The sequence below is a fragment of the Dendropsophus ebraccatus genome, chromosome 4 (genome assembly GCF_027789765.1).
Source record: "Dendropsophus ebraccatus isolate aDenEbr1 chromosome 4, aDenEbr1.pat, whole genome shotgun sequence".
NCBI classification, from domain to species: domain Eukaryota; kingdom Metazoa; phylum Chordata; class Amphibia; order Anura; family Hylidae; genus Dendropsophus; species Dendropsophus ebraccatus.
Window position 1 is genome coordinate 95,893,762 of NC_091457.1, and position 25,144 is coordinate 95,918,905.

The 25,144-nt window shown below is 45.3% G+C and overlaps 2 protein-coding genes across 3 annotated transcripts; one reads left to right on the forward strand and one right to left on the reverse strand.

Moving 5' to 3' along the window:
• Positions 1-810: 810 nt before the first annotated feature.
• On the reverse strand, positions 811-12,141 carry EMC8 (ER membrane protein complex subunit 8). Of its 2 annotated transcripts, none has more exons than XM_069966319.1 (6): positions 11,836-12,141; positions 10,976-11,188; positions 9,782-9,858; positions 6,837-6,906; positions 5,603-5,697; positions 811-1,810 (listed from the first exon to the last, which is right to left on the reverse strand). In XM_069966319.1, exons 2-6 carry the CDS (start codon positions 11,183-11,185, stop codon positions 1,651-1,653), a joined length of 612 nt encoding a protein of 203 aa, XP_069822420.1. In that variant the 5' UTR covers positions 11,186-11,188; positions 11,836-12,141; the 3' UTR covers positions 811-1,650. The 2 variants fall into 2 exon arrangements, with proteins under 2 accessions (XP_069822420.1, XP_069822419.1); XM_069966318.1 differs by having other exon boundaries at positions 11,582-12,138.
• COX4I1 (cytochrome c oxidase subunit 4I1) lies at positions 11,924-24,143 on the forward strand. Its single transcript, XM_069966320.1, has 5 exons — positions 11,924-12,030; positions 16,137-16,210; positions 18,028-18,192; positions 18,854-18,985; positions 23,860-24,143. The coding sequence occupies exons 2-5, from the start codon at positions 16,138-16,140 to the stop codon at positions 23,994-23,996; spliced, it is 507 nt and encodes a 168-aa protein (XP_069822421.1). The 5' UTR covers positions 11,924-12,030; position 16,137; the 3' UTR covers positions 23,997-24,143.
• Positions 24,144-25,144: the final 1,001 nt, after the last annotated feature.

A 25,144-nucleotide genomic window follows, 5' to 3' on the forward strand; every position in this document is an offset into this window, starting at 1 on the left:
AAGGCCTTATACACACGTCCCGCAAAGTTGTCTGTGATTGTGGATCCGCAATCACTAACCAGCTTAGTGCCCATTGATTTCTGTTGTGCTATTCACACTTTCCGCTTTTTGATGGATCAGCAATCTGTTCCATGAAAAAATAGGATATGTCCTAGGTCAAATCTTAATTGCGGTACAGATTACCAATAGAAGCCTATAGGATCCTTTTTCTTTTTGTTGTTGTTGCGGACGTCATGGGACATCGGTAAAAACCATGGATCAAATATGGGCAAGCTAGTCAATTTTTTCCCCCCACCACTTTAACTCTATTAACTAGTACTGTACAATTTTAATGGATGTGGATGCACTACGTGAACCATTTTTCATGGTTCACAGATTAAAAATAGCAGACCTCCATGCGGGCCTAAAAAAAATCAACGAACGTGAGAATGAGGCCTAAAGGGACGGTAACATATTCCATGATTACAGTCCATGCATAGAATGTGCTATGGAGCAGAATCACAGAACTCCCAGCTTCACAATTCATTATGATGCCGGAGGCTCTGAATCAGTTTAACTCTTCGCACTACAGTACTGACAGGCACCATTAAAAATATTTAACATAAAAACTGGGTTTAAACAGGCCATTTTCTGAAGACACTTTCCCTTTAAAGGTCCCCATGCACGGAAGTAGAAAGTGTATGTGTATGGGGAGGACAGGAGATTGTACCAGTAACAAAGTGAAATCAGATTATACACAACCGGCTGTAAAACAAGATGAAGCCAGGTTAGAATATGTACTGTATGCCTGAAGGCTGACACACAACTATGTATATTTCAGAACTGTAATTTTTATTATTTTCATGAAACAAACACCCTGACCAAAAAAAAAAAAAAATTCAATCAAAATATATATTCTTTTACCTACGAAATAACGTGCAAGGTCCTGGTTTCCAAGCAGAGTAAAGAATGTGTAATACAGAATTGGCAGAATTTTATTTTCTAAGAGGAAATCAGACTTTCAGTGTAAGACGATGCGTGAGGCTCAGAACGATAAAAGAAGTGGAGTGACTGACTGACACACAATGAAACAGACATCTGAAAATATACCAAAAACACAAACAGCAAAAAAAAAAAAAAAAGTAGTGATGAGGCAAAGTGATAAGTCTGCTGAGGACCGCCTCCTCTACTCAATGACAGGCAGCAAGGATGAACCGTAATCACATTTAAAAGGAAAAAAAAAATCTCCCGTACAGAGGATCACAGCAGCTTTTTATAGACTAGTTACTGTCCATAGGATTTCTCTGTCTTGTGTAAAACGTCATGTAGACTTTCTGTTGATACAATGTGACATTATTAATTCTCTAATAAATTGTCTAATCAAAAACACAAAGTGGGAGATTCCTCTTATAAATTATCTTCTCCCGGTTATAGAAAATACAGAACGTTCTGTAGAACTGGTCAGCTTTTTCACCAGATTCAGGGGCATGGACGGACGCTACTCATGTGGACACCCCACTAATAAGTCCTGTCTATACTTAAAAAGCGCCCCCAGATTTTCTGTTCACAGATACAAATCTCTGTCCCGAAGTAGAAATGGGTTTTTACTTGACTCTTTCTACATTCGGCGGTCATCTTGCATAGCATGGGCCTGTGGTGGCTCCCCTGACTTTAGCATAGATGAATGATAGACTTGTTAATTTCAGGGTTGGCCCAGTCATTTCGCAAGTCATCTAAGTGGCTGTCAAAATCAACAAGAGCTTCGTAGGAACGGCTGTCCATAAGAGAAGCAGTGATTCTCTGAGCCTCTGGCCAGTCTTCAAAGACGTCTCTGGAAAAGCAGAAAAACATCAAATAAATTTCGAGGGGCTGGGCCCATTAAATAACCATACTAAGACATCAACTTCTGAGGAGAAAGTGCATCATTAGGGTGGGTCAGGAACTGTCCAGAGCAGGAGAGGTTTTCTATGGGGATTCATAGAAAACTGAGACAAAGTTCCTGTCTCGGCCAGAGATGTCAGCAGAGAGAACTGTGTCAGACTGAAAATAAAACTTTTCCTGCATGACATATAGGAGCTAATAAGTATGGGAAGAGTTGAGATTTTTTAATAGAAGTAAATTGCAAATCTATAAAGCTTTCTGATATCAGTTGATTTGAAAGAAAAAGATTTTCGCTGGGCAACCCCTTTAAAGTCTATTCAGCTATTTCTTATATCTGTTTTTAGGAACAATGATTGACAAGAAATGTGGATGTTATAAAGTTATTAAAATGCCTCATTGTGCACCTACCGCCACTAGTAGGGTTGATAATAGAGATTCTGTGATCTTAGTGTTCAGTTAGTCTTCCTCTTGGTGCCCCATTCACAGCAAGACAATGTGACATGTCACATGGATAGAAATGTCTGACATTGGTTGAAAGGGCATGACCAAGACTTCCAAGTGCTACCCTGAGCTAGGGCAGGGCGATATTGGCCTAAATCAATATCGCGGTTTATCGCATATGTAGCTGCGGTAACGATAATTGGACGATAACTATGACACGCCCCCTTTGTAAGCCACACACCCTTTTACAAGCCACACCCACTTGGCCATACCAATCTATCTATCTCCTATGTATCTATTATCTATCTATCTCCTGCCTATCTAGTTATCTATCTCCTGCCTATCTCTCTCTCTCTATCTATCTCCTTGATTGATCAATAGATAATAGATAGATAGGAAGGAGATAGACAGACGGATAGATAGGAGATGGATAGATAGGAGATGGATAGATAGATAGGAGATAGATCTATCTATCTCTTCTATCCCTAGAAGAGATGCCAATTGCTTTGTAAATAAATCTACACCTTTTTACATTTATGTCGAAAACAGCGACGTTTCTGACCACAATCGTGGTCTTCTCTCAAGCAAAATGTTATTTGGCTTGAGAAAAGACCACGGTTGTGGTCAGAAACGTTGCTCTTTTTCTCATGGGTTGCTGAACAGGTTGGAGGAAGTCTTGTGTACTGTGTGTGCAGGGACGCACAGACAGCACATAGGGGACTGGCCGTGATGCTCTAAGAGGCCGGGCAGGTGGCGGGGGCGCTGGGACGTGCAGGTGGCGGCTCCGCTGTGCTGTGCTGTGCTGAGAGAGGCATGTGCTGGCCGCGGGAACTGGCTGAGACGAGCAGGGGCGGTGTACAGTGCCGGATGGGTGACACGGGGCGCGCTGACACGCCAGGAGGTTGGGGGATGCGGGGACGGGCGGGTGGCGGCTCCGTTGTGCTGTGTCGGGCGGGTGATGCGGGGCGCGCTCTGACACGCCAGGAGGTTGGAGGATGCGGGGACGGGCGGGTGGCGGCTTTGTTGTGCTGTGCCGGGCGGGTGATGCGGGGCGCTCTGACACACAGTGGCAGTCTCCTATGTGTTGTCTGTGCGTCCCTGCATACACAGCACACAGACATCCTCCAACCTGTGCAGGGATCAGGGCTCAGACAGGGAGATGAAAGTGAAAATACCGCAGATACCGTCCTGGCAAAGTTGAGGTCGGTTAACCGACGCCAGTGACGGTATCGGTATTTTCACGGTATACCGCCCAGCCCTACCCTGAGCCCTAATTCCTCAGACTTCACCATCTGTGACACAACCTCAATCTTTGCATTTGATCTATGGATCTTCCACCACACAGTCCACCAAGCAGCTGTGGGAGCACAACATTTAGCATGGCTCCAGATACCTGTGACAACCTACAGGGACCTTAGAGTCATTCCCAGCCTGTCTATCTGCTGTCCGTGCTGCACATGGCGGTCACAATAATGTGACTTGGCTGTGTATATATAACCACAGCAGAGAATGAATAACCAGTAACGAGTTCAGACAGATACATCCAAGATCATGTTAAAGGAGAAGTCTGGCCACATGACAAAAAAATAAACTTGCTTTTGTTTCTGGGATACTAATTACCACATCCCTGTAAAGCAATCCCACCAGAACTGGCAATTTTTTTACACCCACAGAAGTCATTTTTACAAGCCTGGTGCTCCTCTTTACTTCCTGTTTAGCCAGCACATAGGCTTAACCCTCCTACTACAATTCCCAGCAGTACCCTCGGCACTATTACCTTCACCCCCCCCCCCCTGTAACGCCCCCTCTGTTTTCCCCTCCAGCATGCATCTATACAAGCCTATAAGCTATGTATACAAGAAGACAGCCCAGGGTGAGGAGTGGCTGGCTGAAACTTGTAGTGCCACACATCAGCTGATTTTTGATGTCCTGCACTACAAGCTCCTGCCAGCCGCTCTGCTCCAGATACAGCTATGGTCCCGGCAGCAGCAGCCATCCTACATCCGGCTGTCTGTGTACAGCCATCACACTGTCCAGTCCGGCAGGAAAGGGTCACAGCTGGGTTGTACAGCACTGCATTCATTGTTGCTGCAACAGGGAGGGAGGGAGGGAGAGAGAGGAGGGTGGAGGATAGGAGTGGGTACTCACCTGCAGCGTCTGTCTCCTTCATCTCCGGGCACTCACTCCCTCACTCCTCTCTCTCTCTCCCCCCTTCTCTCTCCCTGTAGCAGCAGCAAGGAACGCAGTGCTGTATAACCCAGCCGTGACTCTTTCCTGCCGGACGGGACAATGTGATGGCTGTACACAGACAGCTGGATGAAGGATGGGACACAGGCTGCTGCTGGGACCATAGCTGTATATGGAGCAGAGCGGCTGGCAGGAGCTTGTAGTGCAGGACATCAGAAATGAGCCGAAGTATGTGTGGCACTACAAGTTTCAGCCAGCCGCTCTGCACCCTGGACTGCTCCAGATACAGCTCAGGGAGCACTGAAATACATTAAATTGAGTCAGGAGAGGAGTGCAGCATAACATAATAGACGACCCCATTCCCCCCCCCCCCCCGCAACCATAGACCTGCACCACCACAACCCCGATTCCACACCCGCATCATCCGACACTAAACCCCCCCCCCCGCCGGGACTCAAAGCCTGCTGTATCAGGAGCAGCCGGGGGTGCAGCAGGCTGGCAGGAATAGTGGATTAGGCAGGAAAGCCTACAGACCGCCCCTGTCAGGACATTATTGGCTGGGAGGCGAACCCAAGAAGGAGGGGAGTGACTGGCCCGCAGTGAGGAATGCCCTGGATCGTGACGTTGCCTGCTCGACGTCACAATGAAAAATTGCTCCTAGGGTAAAAAGATCGTCGTGACGTTGCCGGCTCCACGTCATGATGAAAAATTGCTCTTAGGGTAAAAAGATCGTTGTGACGTCACCAAAAAAGATGGAACTACACAACTTCCGGTGGGAAAGCTAAAGGAAAAAGGTGGGGTAAGGCTGGGGAATCTGCAATTAGTGTACATTTGAAAGTTATATAACTTTACATGTGGGGGGGAACTGTAGGGAAAAAAAATTCACCGGACTTCTCCTTTAAGTACTGGATGTTGGCAGAAAGAAGGAGGTAATAAAGAGCAGAGAGACATTACAGTTATTTTAGAGAGAGTTGCATTGTGTGCTATTTGGTCTCTCTAATGCTTGAGATGGAATTCCCCTAACAAGAGCCAGTGGAAAGCAGAATGAAGGGAAGTGAGCCACCTAGTGGCAAAGAGTTTAAGACCTCTTTTCAGGAGTAAAGAGTATACTTACTCGTGTGGGTCTCTTGCTTTCCACCTATTATCATGGAACTCATACAAATGAATGGAAGGGATTATGCAATCCATGGAGAATTTGGAGTTGTCCACCTATGCAAAACACAAAACTTGCTGCATTACTGCTATAACACAAGGAGCACATAGCTCCAAAAACTTAGTAAAGTAAGCCAGAACATACTCACATGCCCCTCCCCCCTGCTTTCTAGGTGAGGAGTATGCCTTCTTTCTGACAACATCCCAACTCACTTAACATTTGAGTGAGGCTGGAATACTCCTTTAAAAAAAAAAAGGAAACTTTAAAGTGTAGGGGCCCTATTACACGGAGTGATAATCAGCTGATTATCGCTCAGTGTAATAGACACAACAATCAGCCAATGAAACGATCAACGGCTGATTGTTGCTTTAGGCCCAAACCTAAAATCATCGGCCGACAACTGCGCATGACTATGTGTAATAGGGATACTTGGTTGGCAACTGACGATTCTGCAAACAGTAGACATTACATTACTCCTCCTGCTGTCTGTTTCTCCCCGGTTCCCATGCGATGCAGCTTCAGAGCTCTGCCAATCACTGGCCAGGACCGCCATGGCCAGTGATTGGCTGAGTAACCTGTCAGCTCAGACAGGCCGCTCTGAAGCTGCAGCACATGGGATCCGGGAAAAAGCAGACCATAGGAGGAGCCCTGGAGCTGGAGCGTGGATTGGTAATGTCTACTGTTAAAGCAAGGGCTGCAAGGACATCAGTAACGATGTCTGTGCAGCCCTGCTAAACGATTATCAAGCCGTGTAATAGGCCCAGTAAATGAGTGCCGATCTAGCAGAATGTCGCTTGTATACAATATTGAATGGGCCTTTATCAGCCTGTGTAATAGTACCCTAACATTAGGAGCCTGACTGATCATTTGACAGAGCTGGAAAAGGACTGCGCTTAGCGTGGTCTTCTCCTGGCTTGTTCTCCCGATCGGTACAGGTCTGAATACTCAGACCCGAATTGAACAAAACTTTTGACATGTCTCTATGACTTGTCGAAAGTTTTCTATGGTGACAGTGACACTTTAATGTTGTGTGAATCCAGCCCAACAAGCTCCATGTCACACTAGCAAGCTGCTCTCTTCTCTAATCCATGATCCCGTTTCATATAACACTTCAACTTCCCATCTTTATATAACACCCCAACTCCCAGCACTGATGGGCTGTTCACTCGGAGAGGAAAAAAACTGATTTCTGTACCATTATTAAAGCTGCATCGCTGTATCCCTCTGCAATCCGCGATGCGATTCTCTCAGCAACTGGGTTAAGACTGAAATACATAAAATAATATAAAACAAATATGTAATCCACATACATGCAATAGAAGACAGAACAAATAAGCAAAAAGAGAACACTACACCTGATTTTGTCAAATTTTCACATGTAATCTTAAAGGACAACTCCCACGAAATTTTTTTTTAGCTTATTTAACACACATTACAAAGTTATATAACTTTGTAATGTGGTTAAATACCCGGTCTGGCCCCCTTCCCCCACTTTCGGACCCCCGACCCCCCCCGCCCGGAAGATAAAGAATATATACATTACCTATTACGATCGTCCCGGTCCTCTTCTCCCGGGCGGCATCTGGTGACGACGACGTCAGAGCCGGGGGGCGGTCCGGGTCTTCTTCCTCCTCGGCGTCTTCATAGAGAGTGAATGGGACGGAAAAGGCTGCTGGTGCACATGCGCACCAGCAGCCTTTTCATTGGCTGGAGCGCATCACATGGCTTCCAGCTTCGTCAGCCCTGATTGGCTGAGGTTGCTGGAAGCCATGTGATGCGCTCCAGCCAATGAAAAGGCTGCCGGTGCGCAAGCGCACTGGCAGCCTTTTCCATCCCCAGGACCCGGAAATCAGAGACATCGCTGGACGGCGGACGGCGGTGAGGCGGACGGCGGGCGAATGGAGTGGCGACCGTCACCGGAGGGATGGTGAGTATGGTGTCTGTGTGTGTCTGTGTTTTTTTTTTTTAGGGGGGGTCCCGCGGGAGTTGTCCTTTAAAGGAGAAGTCTGGCGAAAATTTTTATTAAAGTATTGTATTGCCCTCCAAAAGTTATACAAATCACCAATATACACTTATTACGGGAAATACCTATAAAGTGCTTTTTTCCCCTGCACTTACTACTGCATCAAAGCTTCACTTCCTGGATAAAATGGTGATGTCACGACCCGACTTCCAGCGCTGTACGGGCTGTGGCTGCTGGAGAGGATGATGGCAGGGGGATGTTCAGTGTCCCTCCAGTGCCCTGTGTCCCTCAGTGTCCTTCTGCCATTATCCTCTCCAGCAGCCACAGCCCGCACAGCTCTGGGGGTCGGTCGTGACATCACCATTTTATCCAGGAAGTGAAGCCTTGATGCAGTAGTAAGTGCAGGGAAAAAGCATTTTATAAGCATTTCCCGTAATAAGTGTATATTGATGATTTGTATAATTTTTTGGGGGGACAATACAATACTTTAATAAAGTGATGTAGTGATGTATCTGTAAAACATGAACTTTTTTGGGGGGGAAAATAATTTTCATTGGCACATTACAGATACAATGCACGGCACTGCAGCAGGATTGGCACAATATTTTGCAAAGAGTGTCCAGAACTAGAGACTATTTTCCCTGATCGGCAGTGCTGAATATGTGCCTTTTAGTCCAAAAATACATGTATTCAAAACAATAATTGCTAGCATATGCATTAACCCCTTAAGGACATCGGGCGTACATTTACGCCCCGGCTGCCTGGGCTTTAAGGCAGGAGGGCTTAAATGTACGCCCTGGCGCGGTCCCGTGCTACGGAGCGGGCTCACAAGCTGAGCCTCATCCTCAATGGCGGGCGACCGCGATCTCGCGGCCGCCCGCCATTAACCCCTTAAGTATAAGTGACTGTGACTGTTTTACACAATGCCCCAAAGCCCCTCCCCCAATAAAAGTGTAAATCACCCCCCCCCCTTCCCATTTCATACATAAAACACATAAAAACTAATAAAGTTAATTAACATAATATATACCGTAGCGTGCGTAATCGTCCGATCTATTAAAATAAAACAATATTATTCCCGCACGGTGAACGGCGTGAACAAAAAGAGGTAAAAAACGCAGAGATTGCTTTTTTCTTAATGACATTTTATGTATAAAAAAAATTATAAAAAGCGATCAATACGTTTGATGGAGATCATGACGCAAAAAATGGAGATCATGACGCAAAAAATGACACCCCATACGACCCCATAAGTGAAAAAATAAGTGCGCTATAGGAGTCACAATAGGACCATTTTAAATATGCCTATTTGCAAAAAGAAAGTTTTACTGCTAATAAAAATAGTAAAACGTAAGAAAACCTAGAACCATGCATATCGCTGTGTTCAGACCCACCTATAGAATAAAGGAAAAATGCCAGTTTTACTGTTAAGTGCATTAAGTAAACATGGAAGCCCCCCAAAAATTTGCAGAATCGCATTCTTTGACCCAAGTTCACCCCATAAATGATATTTTGGGGTTCTGTCATTCATTTTATGGCAGATTGAAAGATGCCATTACAAAGTACACCTGCTCCTGAAAAAAACAAGCCCTCACATGGCCCTGTAGGTGGAAAAATTAAAGCGTAATGGGTCTTAGAAGGCGAGGAGGAAAAAACTAAAACGCAAGTGTGACAATTGGCCCGCTCGTTAAGGTAATTTCAGGCTCTGTCCTTAAGGGGTTAAGCAGGAATACACAAGAGTAAAAAAAAACAACATTATCAGAACAAACAAAACAGAAGTGCCAAGGTGAACCCTCTTCTATTCTAGCCCTCATATATACCCAGTGTGCCTTTCAAATCTTCTTTACAATACCATTTGGTACATCTAAAAAGACCCATGAGGAGCCTGATGTCCTCCATGATGAATATATATACTGGAACCTCTATTAGCAGTTTAGGGGTCTCAATAGTTACAGTAATCACCAATCCCACAAGGCCAGAAAGCCTGGGGAATAAAGTCCCCCTTAGGGAACCTGACTAAAATAGAACTTTTAATTATTTTATGAATTATGATGTCAAGTATATTGATGGCAACTTCACCACTTGCTCATCTCAGGTTGCTATATGGTGGTCACACAGCCAGATCCCATGAGTGGCTGTGGGATCTCACTGTGGCAACAATATGGCAAAGCACTGACCTGTTGTCTTTAAGCCGCTCGTTCCCTTGATAGTAGCCAGCTATCACATAACTGTTCTCTTTACACCATGTGTCAATCTAAAGGAGGAAGGAATGAGACATCAGAACGTGTCAGCAAGAACTCGGCACCCAGCAGCACTGTGCGCCTATTTATGACAGGAGGATCCTATCTAGTTACACTCTAAAGAGAAGCATGTGGATAAATGTCAGCATCAAGGATCTGCAACAGTCAAGAGTAGTGATTAGTGAATTTACAGTAGGAATGAAGCAAATCGCTTTCTTCCTATCTGTATTCTGCTCATCAGTGTGCGGCTTTGAAGTCTGCTCCACTTCCTACCACCCCTCCCCTGGTGCTGGGAAAAGATGAATCCAGTCCTGGGAAACTTCTCCCAGTTTCCCAGGACTGGATCCATCTTTTTTCCAATACCTGGGGAGGAGCCGCAGGAAGTGGAGCAGACTTCAAAGCCGCAAACTGATGAGCAGAATACAGATAGGAAGAAAGCGATTTGTTCCTATTTGTATTCGCTCATCACTAATTAAAAGCTTGTCACATTGCATCCAAAACAACTGCATTATTCTGCTGCATCAATTGCAACTTTTAAACAAAATTTGTTCTTAATTTCCTCCTCATTTTCAAGACATCTGCTTGACGTCAAAATTGTTACAGAGCTGGCAGCTCACCCGCACTGGCATCATGGCCAGATGGAGATTCCAGCACATAATCCACGTGAAAACAATGTCCTACTGTTTTTGAAGTAACTCAGGTGTGGATCTGTTTGGCTGCAGATTTTAAATCCACATTGCAGAGGGGGGGAGAAATGGGTGACATGCCAGCTATTAATACAGATCCCTGCAGAAAACTCACTGGGTAGTCTGGGAACAGATTGGGGTTATTCAGCATTCTAAACTACAGCAAAGTCTGTGACGTAGAAAATAAGAAGCAAATATGCTTAGGTTTGCTGATGCGTGGGTTGCAAACAAATCTGCTGTGTGGACATATTTGATGTAATAAACTGTGTGCTGTGTATATGTTTGCTCAGAGTGCTGACATGCTGGGAATCTGATATGTTTCATCTCATTCTCGCTACTGTATGGCTGTAGATTTTCTGTGTGGGATGAATGTCTCTGGTCCCTTGGTGGGACTGTTATTAATGGCTGCAGCAAGGCATCAGCAGGGGGTCAGACACCCTCTTACCAGCGTCAGCGCCACCTCCAGCACCGGGGACAGAGCGATTGTACCATGGAAGAGCGGGATGCAGTCCACAAACAGGACCTGCTGCTGCGGAGCATCTTTGCGCTTCTGCTTCTCGGCCACCAGGACGCCATTCACAGAGCAGGTGGGGTGCTTGGCGCTGTGCAGCATCATCTTGCAGTAAGCTTGGGTGGTTAGCTTATAAGCAGGCATTTTCTGTGCAGGAAAGAAGAGAGATTGCTTGGGGTTTGGTCGGATATCCCCTTCCCAGGCAGAAGGTATGGGGGCTCATGGTGGTCCATGCCCCTCACACCAGTCACAGCACTATGGGTGACACAATGATAGGGAACAGAGGGGCAGGTAAAGGCGATACTTTGGCATTTCGGTATTCCCTTTATTAACCCTTTCCAGCGGACCAGAAAACAATAAAAGCCTATAAAATGACGGACACTGCCGGTACCGGCTCCCGGTGGGTTCCCAGCAGAGGATCAGTGTATGAGAGGAGGGCCTCGGGCAGCCAGTGCAGCGCTGATCGGTAACAGACTCCCTATCACTGCCGGTGCTTCCGCCTCTGGCACCCTCGGTGACCCCACCCCCCGTGTTCCTCACCTCCAGGCTGCTCCCGGTGCGTCTCGTAGGGAATAAAATGCGTTGGTCACCGCGAGCAGTCTGCACACAACCGTAAATCGAGCAGCCGGCAGTCGCGCACACAGCACCGGCGTAAAGTGTCTCCGATCACATGGTAGCCAGCAGGTCGGCGGCGGCCATTTTTACTCAGGGCACAGCGATGGCTCCGAGACTGTGATTTCTCAGTAATAACCGGGGGGAGCAGCTCCGTTATTTACATTTTTCATTCCACATACCAGTCGCCAGGCGAAAGCCAGATGACGGGCGACGCAGTCAGCTGAAGGGCGGGGCTACGAGTAGTCGTATGTATAGAATCCTCCGAGGTATCCCAGCGTGCAGTGCGGCAGTGGGTGGGGCTTTCTCTCTTTCCCTATTCGTCCTCTTGCTGGTTCCGGTGTCCTCTCTGTTCTTGGCAGACGGCCGCGGTTGAGGTGAGTGTGGAGGAGATGTGCCGGGAAAGGACAGGGCTGAGCCTGGGGTGGCCGTGTGCCTGTCCCCGGGCAGCCGAGTGTCAGTGAGCCGCCGGGGAGAGAGGCTGCACCGTGTGTGCACCCTTCTCCATCCCGAGGTCTCTGTCCCGCCGGCTCCGTGACATTTATCTATACAATACTAGACATGTGTCTGTTGTCCTGTTGATGTGTTACACTATGGCGCAGGGTTATCAGGCTGGCTGCTCTGCCATCACAACCAATCACAGCTCAGCTTTCATTTCTCATACAGCGCTAGTGAGGTGAAAGCTGAGCTCTGATTGGCTGCTATAGGCGGATCGGGCAGTCTATGTCAGGGACAGCTGGGTAACTCTGGGCCACAGTGTGTATCCTCAGTGCAAGGCTATAATCACCTTAGTGACATCTCCCAGCATACACGTCCAGGAAGCAATGCTGGGAGCTGTAGTCCTCCGGACCAGCGGCTCTATGGGATGAACCTACGCTCTGATACTGGATCTGACGCTGCCATTAGTCCATCACTGAGAGGGCGCATCCATTGTATCCTTTTCCTTGTGGTGCGGATGAAGCAGTGTCCAGAGGTCTGTGAGCACAGCTTCTTGTATCTGGTAACAGGATAATTGAGCCTTAAAGGGGATAACTGCTATCTGACAGCACCACTGACAGCTAGGACACCATGACCTTCTATGTTAGGTCACCTTCCAGGTCAGTGAGTCTGGAGCATGGGTCTCCAAACTGCGTCCCTCCAGCTGTTGCAATACTACATTTCCCATCATGCCTGGACAGCCAAATCCAGAGCTTTAGCTGTCTGGGCATGATGGGAACTGTGGTTTTGCAACTGTTGCAGGGCCGCAGTTTGGAGACCCATGGTCTAGAGCAGTGCTTCCCAATTCCAGTCCTCAGGCCTCACCAACAGGTCATGTTTTGAGGATTTCCTTAGTATTTCACAGGTGATATAATTATACTTAGTGCATCAGGTATTATCACAGCTGTTCTTTGTATGGCATATCCTCAAAACATGACCTGTTGGTGAGGCCTGAGGACTGGAATTGAGAAGCACTGGTGTAGAGTGTGCTGTGCCTACATACAGATAGTCCAGACCATTGTTCCAGGCTGTCCAGGAATGATGGGAACCTGCAGGCCTCCCGCTGCTTTTGCAAAGCTACTATTCCCAAAAACTGCTATAAAGGGACCCAACTTGGTTAGGGTCTGTTATAGAATTACCACATAGGTGCCTGTATATATTATGACAGTATTCTATTACAAATGGATGAGGTTTAATTGAGTTATCCAGTGCAACAAAAACATGGCCACTTTCTTCCAGAGACAGCACCACTCTTGTCTCCAGTTCAGGTGTGGTTTGCAATTAAGCTCCTTTCACCTCAATGGAATGGAGTTACAAAACCTACACACAAACTGGAGAAATGTGGCCATGTTTTTGTAGCACTGGATAACCCCTTTAAGGCGCTGTCATGGCTAATGACCCCTAAAAGGAATTTTTCCCCATAAGATGAGAACCCCTGTCTTTTGCCCCATGGGGACTTTTTGGCTTCCTCTGGATCACCATTGCAGCTTAGAAGACTTAAGTTGTCTGGGGAAAAATTGATACTTAGTGACTGTACCACCAGGCCCAGGCTGAAGCACTGGAGGCGGGCCGACCTACCCTTAGGCCCTGTTCCCACTGAGGAAAGGTAGCGGAATTCCGCGACGGAATTGTCCGCCGCGGAATGCCGTTAGCCTCCTGCTTATAATGGGAGTCTATGGGAGGTGCACGCTCCTGCCCTGTCCGCGCTGAAGAATGAACATGTTCATTCTTCAGCGCGTACAGAGCAGGAGCGCGCGCCTCCCATAGACTCCCATTATGAGCGGGAGGCTAACAGCATTCCGCGGCGGACAATTCCGTCGCGTAATTCCGCTACCTTTCCTCAGTGGGAACGGGGCCTAAGTGGGAGGAAACCCTAGCCCCTCTATGATAGGGTTCTATTGATTCTAATGGAGTCATGTCACGGAGGGGTTGGGGTTTCTTCCCACTAAGGGTGGGTCGGCCCGCCTCCAGTGCTTCAGCCTGGGCCTGGTGGTACAGTCACTTTTAAGCATGTTGCTGGGACTTCGGGGGACTTGTCAGTAACTTATACCTGTCCCGGTCAAAACACATTAATCGCTGAACTCAAGGAGATCAGTGAAAAAAATCCAATGAAGTACTCAATCAAGAGTCTCCACTGATGCCACCAAAGATTTAAATATGCAAAACAAGAGTTTGTGGAGCCTCGGTTGCGAGTCTCAAAAGGCAGATATCTCGAGCCTGTTGCCACGGGGTGCCTCCATGATGAGGGGAGCATGACACCACCCTGATAGGTAGCCCCTTAAAGGACAACCCCAGCAGGACCCCCCCCCCCCCCAAAAAAAAAACAAAAAACAAAACACAAGACACCATACTCACCATCCCTCCGGTGACGATCGCCACTCGATTCGCGCGATGTCTCTTGCTTCCGGGTCCAGGGAATGAAAAAGGCTGCCAGTGCGCTTGCGCACCGGCAGCCTTTTAATTGGCTGGAGCGCATTACATGGCTTCCAGCAAGCTCAGCCAATCACTTTCCATGAAGACGCCGAGGAGGAAGACCCGGACCGCCCCCCTGGCTATGACGTCGTCGTCACCAGATGGCGCCCAGGAGAAGAGGACAGTGGCGACCGCAATAGGTAATGTATAATTTCTTTAACTCGGGGGGGAGGGGCGTCTGAAAGTGGGGGAAGGGGGCCAGACCGGGTATTTAACCACATTACAAAGTTATATAACTTTGTAATGTGTGTTAAATAAGCAAAAAAAAAAATTTTCGTGGGAGTTTTCTTTTAAGTCCCACTCGGTTGCGAGTATTGGAACGTAAATAGGGAAACAATAGGGTGGCCCCTTCGATGTCTAACTCAAGGTGCGAGTATTACGATCATGACAAGAGCTGGTGGCGTGGAATCCATCAGGGGAATGGGACAGGTAAGTATACATTACTGATGTGTCCCCCGAAGTCCCAGCAATGTGCTTGAGTATCAATATTTCCCCGACAACCTCTTTAACTGGATCAATGTATATGATGTTTTTTTTTTAAATCCATATATACTGTTATCTTCTAAAATATGTACAGTAATACCTCGGTTTTCGAACGCTTTGGAACTCGAACTGCTTGGTATTTGAATGAAAATTTACCCAGAAGTAGTGTTTGGAATTCGAACTTTGCTCGGTTTTCGAACGTTTTTGCGAGCGTGGATGGTGGGTTGTACCTGGCGAGTTAAGCAGTGGTGAGGCTTCACATACAGTACAGTGCGGTATAAGACTGCTGGAGTGCATATACAGTGCAGTAGTAGTACAGGCAGTGCACCATCATTTCCCATACATTACAGTGCTTGGATGGGGGGGACGCTATACAGTAAAGGATGGGTGAGGAGTTGGTGACTACTGTACTATAATTGCTAGTTCTGATGAACATTTCTAATGTTTAATGTCCTGTACAGTATAGTGCTGTACTGTAGTGATTATACTGAGCACTTATCAGTGTAATAAATGAGTATTGTAGGTAATTATTGGTGGCTGCTGGAACCAATTAATCACATTTACATTATTTCCTATGGGAAGACACTATTGGTGGCTGCTGGAACCAATTAATCACATTTACATTATTTCCTATGGGAAGACACTGCTCGGTTTTCAAACTGCTTGGTTCTCAAACTGCCTTCCGGAACCAATTAAGTTCGAGAACAGAGGTACAACTGTACATGGAAAGCTAAGCTCTTCTTGACTGTCTGAATCCTTCAGCTCATGCTGATCATTGTATCCTTGTAGCTTCTGACATGAGAAAGACCTCTGCGCTGGACTGTAGCAGTGTACAGAAGTGACTTGTATTTACCCTCTAGTCTAGTGTTACCTGACCATAGTCAGATTCTGCAGCTTTCTCATGGTCTTTAATATCTTCTTAGGATCTGGAGAAGTGCATGGGTCTGTTAGTTTAGGATCTCCAGTCAGATCTGTGGATATTGGATGATTAGGCTTTTAAAGAATCTGTATGTAATGTTTTACTCCATTATGTGTAATAATTGTCTTCCAGAATGCTGTCTTCACGAGTCCTCAGCTTGGTTGGGAGAAGGGCCCTGTCTACCTCAGTCGCCCTGCGGGGTCATGGTATGTATCATCCATCACCCTCTGGAGTTTCCTACCCCCTGTGTAGTAATTCTGTTACTCTGATGTGTCAGGGACCTCAAGGGCTTTTTTTGTGGCGGTCCATTAATGGGTTGCACTGTGTCGGAGGGTATCACACACTGGTATTCTGATATTCTAGCCTCGCTATAGCAAGCTGACCACTCAGTAATGAAGGTCCTACGTGTAGGGGTGTAAACCCACAGTTCGGTGCAGTTGTGTTGCAGTTGGCTTCATGCAGTAACTGCTGTTAATCTGCACTCTTACTATTTTAGCTATTTAGTAAAATAGCCAAAACTGGCAAGTATAATAATAAAAAAAAAAAAGAACCCATGCTAACAGCAACATTTCAGATTTGGTTACAACATATGGCCTACTGCACTGCAGTTCAGCCAGGTCATATACTTTCACACTAAGGCTTTGTTCCCGCTACATATGAGCGCAAACAACGGCCATTGTTCTAAAACCACTGACGGACTTAATGTTCATGATCATTAATTCTGGACGTAGTTTCACAGCAACAGACGTTGAGTAAATAACGGCTGTTTGTAGTGGGAGCATGGCCTAATAGCTAAAGAGCTGAATGAAGGAGCTAGGCTTGGCCATTGAGCTGTAAGGATATGCTGCCCATGAGTTCCTGTACTCTGATATTCTCATGCTGGCTAACCACTTGATAAGGCTGCAAAACTGTGGACCCTCTCCGAACCTAGAGAGGGGAACTGTATGTTCAGAGGGCCTTACTGACTTGCTGTTCTCCTCTCTTTTGACTCCCATGTATATGGGGACCTTACAACTTTGGCCCAGACATCCTATAGTGTCCACACCTATAAGACCTCAACTCACTGCTACCCTTTTGTAGTTGTGTGGTTATGGGTCCCTCTTCTACCAGATAGTCTCCCCCCCCCCCCCCTTTTTACCCTCTGCTGTCTGATTTAGAATTACTTCTGAATGACCAGAGTCAATATAATCTATATGTATTGCAGAAGTACATGGGTACTTATGTTCCCATCTTTGTCACATTGATTGCAAAACGCTATGTAGGTGATCTATTGTTACACTCTGCATCAGTCTTCTTGATGTCTGTGGTTTGTACACTTCCTGTAGCTGTTACACCATGCCATGTTCTGTAGGTACAACTCAATAGGCTGGATTGTTAAAGTGTTTGTTCCTGGCATAAGTGGGTAAACATTTGTTGTTATATCCTAATATGCCTGTAGTGCTGTTACTATGTCTTTGTGTTCAGAGTGTTCTAATCCGGAAATGATGATCTGGTGTGTTCACAAAACCAAGGGTGAGGCCACAAGATTCAGTTTCTTTGCTGTTTATAACCATATCACATCTATTACAGTAACATGTCATTGAAGAGTATTATTGCAGCATCCCTGCTGGTAACTTTGTGGTTATCCACACATTAGAAAACAAGCAAGTTTGTATAAAATCTAAATACAATTATGCGGTTTCCTGTTTGTTAGCTGCTAAATAAATGGCAGCTGCATCATGTGCCATTCATCCATATTACATCCACAAGATGCCACCCTACTGTGGGTCCAATGGCCGGGTCTGACACATCCTAGATCACTAAGATGCTATCCATTTTGATCTGTAGACCTGTGACTGGGCTGTGTCTTATGGCTGTAATACAGATGCAGTGATGTGCCCATATTAGAAACGTCTGCAAGCGGAAGCATGCGACTTAATAGGAGTCTGGTCTAGTAGTATTTCTGTAGTTTGCTCATCTTGTGTGTAAGGTGAAACTTGCAGATGTGCTAGGACCTAATTGTCTGTTTTCCTTGTATTTGCAGCCAGCGTCGCTGTTCCTGAGTACACCCTCCCCAAATACCATGACAATCGCAGTGTCCCCCTGCCTGAAGTCTCGTACGTGGCAGACCTTACATCTGATCTGAAGGCTCTGAAGGAAAAGGAGAAGGGAGCATGGGCTTCTCTGAGCGCTCAGGAGAAGTTGCAATGTAAGTAGGTAGCTGCCTAGGTTTTGTGTGGATAGTTTATCATCAATGGAGTGCAGACACGTGTGTTTACTGAATACAGGACATGCATTTCTCTAATTTCTTGAAATTGAGCTTTTTGGATGGACCTGCCAATTTGAAACGTTGAATCATGTGACCAGTTTCACTTTGATATATAGTTTTATGTCCATGGCTGAGATGCCTCATTCACTTGTCCATAGTTCAGCCTGTAATTGCGGACCGCGCTACAATGGGCATCACTAGTGGACCACTACGTAGAAAGTAGAAATCCGTGCTGCAAATTTTTGGACCCACACTAGGGACCTATGCTTAACACCCCCTGGCACTGATCACGGCCCCATACACAGGCGTATATGTGAAGGGGGCCATTGAAATCTATTGGTGCTATGGCCTGTCCGCAATTGAAGATAGAACTTCTTCAGATATGTGAATAGGGCCAGAGAGTGTATGCCTAGAAGATGGGCAAAATTTTTTTTGAGGAACAGCCTTGCTTCTGTTCCCTTACAAAACGGTGTTAGTATATACATTTAGCAGTTTCCATACATGTGAGGTTATTTATCTCCATGTACTCAGCCATGCTTTTATCTGTGTTTCAGGATTAAAATCATTAATATATTAAAAATATTTTTTTTTCTCTCTCTAGTGTACCATATTAAGTTTAACCAAACTTATGCTGATATGAACAAGGGATCAAATGAGTGGAAAACAGCTCTAGGTGGCATTTTCATCTTTATTGGCTTCACAGCCTTCATTATCGTTTGGCAAAGGAAATATGGTAAGTAAAGCAGAAGTGGATGGTAACCAGGTTCTCCATGTACAATTTATGCTGAAAAGAACAGAACTTGCTGGAGTTTTTTCTTGTGGAGTGGATTACTAATCTTATGCTAAAGATCGGACATTAATACAGTTCTGTAATATATGTTAGTGACGATCTTTTTATTAAACCTTTAAGTGATCCGCAACAAAAATAGTCCCTTGCCAGAACAGAGTTATACTGGTGGTACCCTGAAGTTGGTTCCAGTGAGCCCACACTTGGACCTTTATAGTGGCATGGCTGCTATTATTTTGTCTGGACACCTGTATAGCCTTAACAGTATAGACCAAGAGTTAAAAACCTGATAAGGGCTGTTATTCCATACTTGTTTTGATCATGCTATTTGATTTAAAATATTTCAAATTGTAGTTTGCCACTAATGCTAATAAGCTGATACTCCCTGTTCTGTAAAGAAAACTGTGTTTGCTTTATCACAGGTCAGAAAGGTTATCAGTATACAGATTAAAAAAAAAAAAAGGGTCAGGCAGTTCACACTAGGTGATGATCGCATCCCCCCCCCTTTGTACACCATAATCTCTGCATAGGTCACAGAGCATGCTTAGAACTTAAACATTTCAATGGAAGTCATTGAGTCAACGCTCAGGCAGCATGGCTGCGTGCATAATAATGTAAAAAATACAATCAGAAGATAGAAACAGAATAAAAAAAACATTAAGTCTCTTGCTTTAATCGGTAAAACAAATCTAGGTGACGTGTTGCCTTTAAGTCCCCCCCCATCTTCCGTCCTAGTAACCGCCACCCTTTCACAGATTTATGACTTTACTGTAATCACCCTGACCTTACATGGTGATGAAATACAGAGAATGGGTGTTTCTATGAGCTGTTTATATTGGAGACATCTGGTCTGCATCTTTTCCCTGCAAGGCTTAGAATAAGTAACATTAAAACTTTTAAAGCCATGGATTCTTTTAATATTTTGGGAAGTTCCTCATCATCCTCCATTGTCAATGCTGTGTTTCTGGGGTTAAGGTTGACAGTCCCTGTGGTAAAGCTACAGAATAATCTGAACGTCCACTTTTCACTTTGTGGCAGTTCAGGTCAGCCCGGTAAACTCTAGCTTAGTGTCTCCCCGTGGTTTGGGCCATGAGAGGACACTAGCATATAGATATTTTTCTTTTTTTTTCTTATTCAAAACTTTTATTGAGAGAATAAAGGCTACAGAAAAGAAAATGGTGTAAAGGGAGTAAAAACAAAATAATTACAACTGGAATTGGCATTGGCAAATATTGAACAAAGGACAGTACAGAATGTTGGCATTGAAACCTCAGTCTTTTATTAGGATGGTCTGAAAAAAGAACAAGTATAGAAAATGCAGAATTAAGTGTCTAATTGAAGCAGAAACATGTACAGCATCCATTTATACATGCATAATGATAGAGCACACAGTCATGTATTTTATCATGTGTTTAATGAGACAGCAGTCATACAGCAGACAGTACTTTTTCGTACATTCCTACATATGGGAAGTATTGCCCAGCTCTAGAACTGGTCACGGAACTGAATACAGTATAACATAAGTACAGTATCAGCTGTATATACCATTCTATTAAATCACCGGTATCGGCTGTATACTTCTATTATATCGCTGGTATCAGGATCTATACACCATTCTATTACAGTTCATCACTGGTATTGGCTACCAGTGGCAGGGTATAGGGGGCAGAGATCGCGGCAGTGCACGCTACCAGCCCTCCCGTCTCTCCCTGTAGCCTCTATAAACAGCCAAGACACCAGAGACCTGAGGCCTCCAGTGTCCATGGCTACAATCAGAAATCTGTGATCACATCCCACAGCTCCATTAGTGAATAGAGGGAGAATTTTCCCTCTGTAAGAGGAGAATTCCTTCTCTGCAGCTATATTGATGCTGTGGTCGTGCTGACTGCAGCATTTATAGAGTTAAATATCAGCGTGGCTCCAGTGCTGACAGTTGTGGCTGGCCTTCGCTATCACTGACGGCTGGGACCCACCAAGGATGATACAGGATTTTCTGTCATCCAGAGGACTCTAATTACCAGCGAAGGAGGGGGTAGGTCTGGGGAGGTCCCGGTGGCTGCGGGAGCCGCTTCCCGAAGGGCACCTCGAAGACACTGTGGGTGCTGTTCTTGGATGCTACTGATCTTTCTTCCTCCTCCCAGCTCAGCCCTGCCTCCTCCCTCCACCCTCTCTCATTCTTCATCATGGCCTTCTCAGCGCTGTCGGGTAGCAATTTTAACATGTAAGTGCTGCTTCTGGTCTGTTTAACTGCACAAAAAAGTTTTCTTTGGTCTGATTGGGTGGTGAGCTTCTAAAAGAGAGGCATTGCCCATAGGAAATAATGGTTAAAAATTCGGTCTGGAGGGGGAGGCCTTCTCAAAAAAGTGGTCTGCTTGGCAGGTTTCACTGTATTTTTATATTAAATATATAGAGAACATTAAGTGTTGTATATCTAACCTCTAAATGGTAAGATGGGGCCAAAAAGACTAATTCTGCACAATACAAGAAAAAAGAGCTTCTATTTGGCAGAAAGTGTAAGAGAGGGATGTCAGGGTGGTGATGAAGACAATAGAGGAAATTGTGTACTAGAAGTTACCTGAGAAGTGGCAGGGATACACAAAAGCAAAAAGTTGCAGAAGAAACTAAGTCTTCCAAAGAAAGCCATAACACTAGACTTGATTTCCATGAGATTCTGCCCTAAGCTGTTCCATTCTACGGCTATGGAGCCACTCGAAGACCGTTGGCGAGGTGGGAGATTTCCACTTCCTCAGAATAACAGTATGTGCTGCTCTCCAAGGAAACATGATAGGCTCTTTTGTTTTGTAACCAGGCAACATTAATAGTAAGAGAGGAGCTTGGTCATATTGAGGTTTAGAGCCAGTGTAATGGAAGCTAATTCAATCAAAAGTCCCAGCTAGCTGAACAACCCCACCAAACCTCAGTTATTGTGCCCCTAGCCTGTCCCCAGCATGGACTTTTTTACCTGCAAATTCAAATAAAGTTTAATCATAGTGCTGGACCATAATTTCTATTTTTGGATATTCTATATGGTGCACAGTTGGGGGCTTGACAGCAGCATCTCTATTCAAGTCTGTTCAGAAATGAGTGTCTCTGCCCTTATGAGATCTTCTTGCATTGTGGAACATGCTGAATGCATGCACAGTATGTGTTCTATCTTTTAGAAACACCATGCCGATCTGAGGGCTCACTAAGGGGTGTGAGATTGGGAGGCGCTAGTTTAGGTGACACACAAGTGCGCATAGACAAGTTGTATAACTAATAATTATTTTGAAACTTTAATATGATGTTTATACTATGCGTATATCATACACGGCGCTGTACTACATAGGCAATTAGTGTGCTGCTTTTGATGCACAGTGGGGATACCCGTAGTTTCCCGTGTGATAATTAATACAAAAATAAATAAAGGAAATTTGCATCTAGCGCAACTAAATAAAAACTCATCAGAAGATCATTACTCACGATATCTTTTTCGTCTACTTTACTCCTGGTGGTAAGGTGTTTGTAATCCTTCCGATTTGGAATTCCAACAGGGTGAGTATAGTCCCACGCACTCCCAGCGTGGACTATACTCACCCTGTTGGAATTCCAAATCGGAAGGATTACAAACACCTTACCACCAGGAGTAAAGTAGACGAAAAAGATATCGTGAGTAATGATCTTCTGATGAGTTTTTATTTAGTTGCGCTAGATGCAAATTTCCTTTATTTTGAAACTTTGTTGTAATTCAACACAGCTTTTTACATGTCGTAGAGGGTTTAGATCAATCTGGTGGGTGGGGGGGCTGAAGACCTGAACCAATCACTAGAACAAGTCATGAAGTGCTTGGCTGAGCACTATTCTCCCTCACTGCATGAAAGGTGCTCCACAGTTTGGACTCCCACAGTGATTCAGGTGATTTGCATGCGTCATATAAACCAGTGGTGTTCTGTTTTGTTCTGTAGATTACACACTTACATAAATATCATTGGTGCCTATATGTCAGATGTGATTTAAGCTTCACTGAGAGCTAATGTTAGTTGCCCATACAAGAATTGGTGTTGCTTAGGACATGTCCATGTAGACCCAAGGTTTTTGACATATAAACCGCAACAATTTCTTCCTCCAAAATCCAGACCGTTTTACCTTTAAACCATCTCTCATTAATTTTTATTTTATCCCTCCCTACATGGAGAAAGTGACATGTTACAACTTTCACATACTTATGCTTTGAGCCCCATTTGAATTTAATTGTGCTAAAATACCAAATCTGAATATTGTAAGGTGTGTGTGTCTCTCTCTCTCCCAACTGACAGATGTTGGGCATGATATAAAATCACCGCCCAACCCCTTTGTTTTTGGAGTCAGACTTCTCTGACTATGGCTTAATCCTACCCTTCCCAGAGAGAAAGCAGGATTGCTTGGCTGTGCCAAATGTTCCTATGGATGAGGGCCAGATGAAGGGGGAACTGAAGGCTAAACAATTGCTTAGCTGTCAGTTATTGAAGGTGTATGGGGACCTTTGTCTCTCTGATGTTCTCACAGAGCTCTGTAACTTCCATGTTGCTTCTTCTGAGGGTGCACCAAAGAGCAGTATCCATTTATCTGTGTGTTTTATTTTGGGCGGGGAGTGATACCTCAATAGCAGTCAAACCCTATCCACTCCAGAGGAGAGCTCAAAAGAAGTATACTGTACAATTACTGTACAATTACAAGTAAAAAGGTGCAAAACTGGTGAAAAATTCTAGATACAAATCATATAACTGCCAGAAAAAGTGCTGCTCTCAATGTATGTACACACTATCGCAGGTATGCTTTAACATCTTTTTCTCATGTTCTAGTGTTCGGTGAGCTTCCACATACTCTCTCTGAGGATTGGAAAGCCATGGAGTACAAGAGAATGCTGGACATGAGGATCAACCCTATTGAAGGATTTTCTTCCAAATGGGACTATGAAAAGAACGAATGGAAGAAATAAAATGTTCCACCAGGCCCACTCCAACTTTGCCGACCAGAACCTTGTTAATATATTTTGCTGTGGTCCATTCACAACAATACCTCATTGCTTAAGTACTGGAATGTTTCCACTTGAGTTATGTTACCAATAAATTGCTAACTTACTTGACTCTGTAGTTCTCATTATTCCTGCTACTCTGCCTCTTAAAGGGGAAGTTCTGTGGAAGGACAAAAACTGCAGGTAGGCTGATGGTGGCAGGAAAATAATAAAGACCTGAACTCGCCCAACCTCTTACCTCCGATGCACTGGTCCCGTTCACATCAGCTGGTGACTTGCAGCTCTCCTAGCTGCAGAGTCATGACCCCAGCTACGTGAGTGGCTGGATGGGCAATCAGTGATTAGGGTGGGACGCTGCTCTAGTCACTGATTGGCTGAGCGGGTGATAGCTCAGCCGGGCCGCGAAGTTTCAGCCGGTGAAGCCAGGTACGTTATGTACCTGGTTTTTAGCTGAAGAAAACAGTTGGCTGCTGTGAACGAGACACGGGAGTCGCACATCAGCGGCACGAGGACAGGCGCGTTCATGTCTTTATTATTTTCCTGCCCCCACAGCCTGCCTGCAGTTTTTCCTGGCGCCACAGCCAGTGATTGACCAGGCTGTCACCGCAGAGTGTGTCCGACAGACAGTGAGGTTGAGACAAGGCTGGGGGAGCATGGAGAGATAACTTCGTTCTTTTTTGTATACAGGGTACCCCCTTATAAGTAAGGGCTGCACAGACGTTACTAACAATATCCACGTGGCCCTAGCTGCACGATCATCCAGCCGTCTTATGGGCTTTGTAAGAAAGCGCCGATCTAGCAGATAACCTTTGGCCTGTATGGCAAGACATGGCAGACATGGATGCCGCCTTCCAGGAACAAGTGAGTTGAGCTGAACTGCAATAGTTCACACAGTCTGGGTACAGTGGTGGTGCTGTTTTTGCAAGAAAGTACCTGTGCTTTCTTTAAACCTGGATAATGCCTTTTAAAAATTTAAACTCCCCCCCCCCCCCCCCCCCCCCCTGGACCATTTGCTTGTCACCTGATTGAATGTAATTTTTTTTTTCTACGTTCTATAGGAAAATGACTAGTTTGAAAAAAAATGGCAAGTACATTAAATGCTGTGTTTGGAA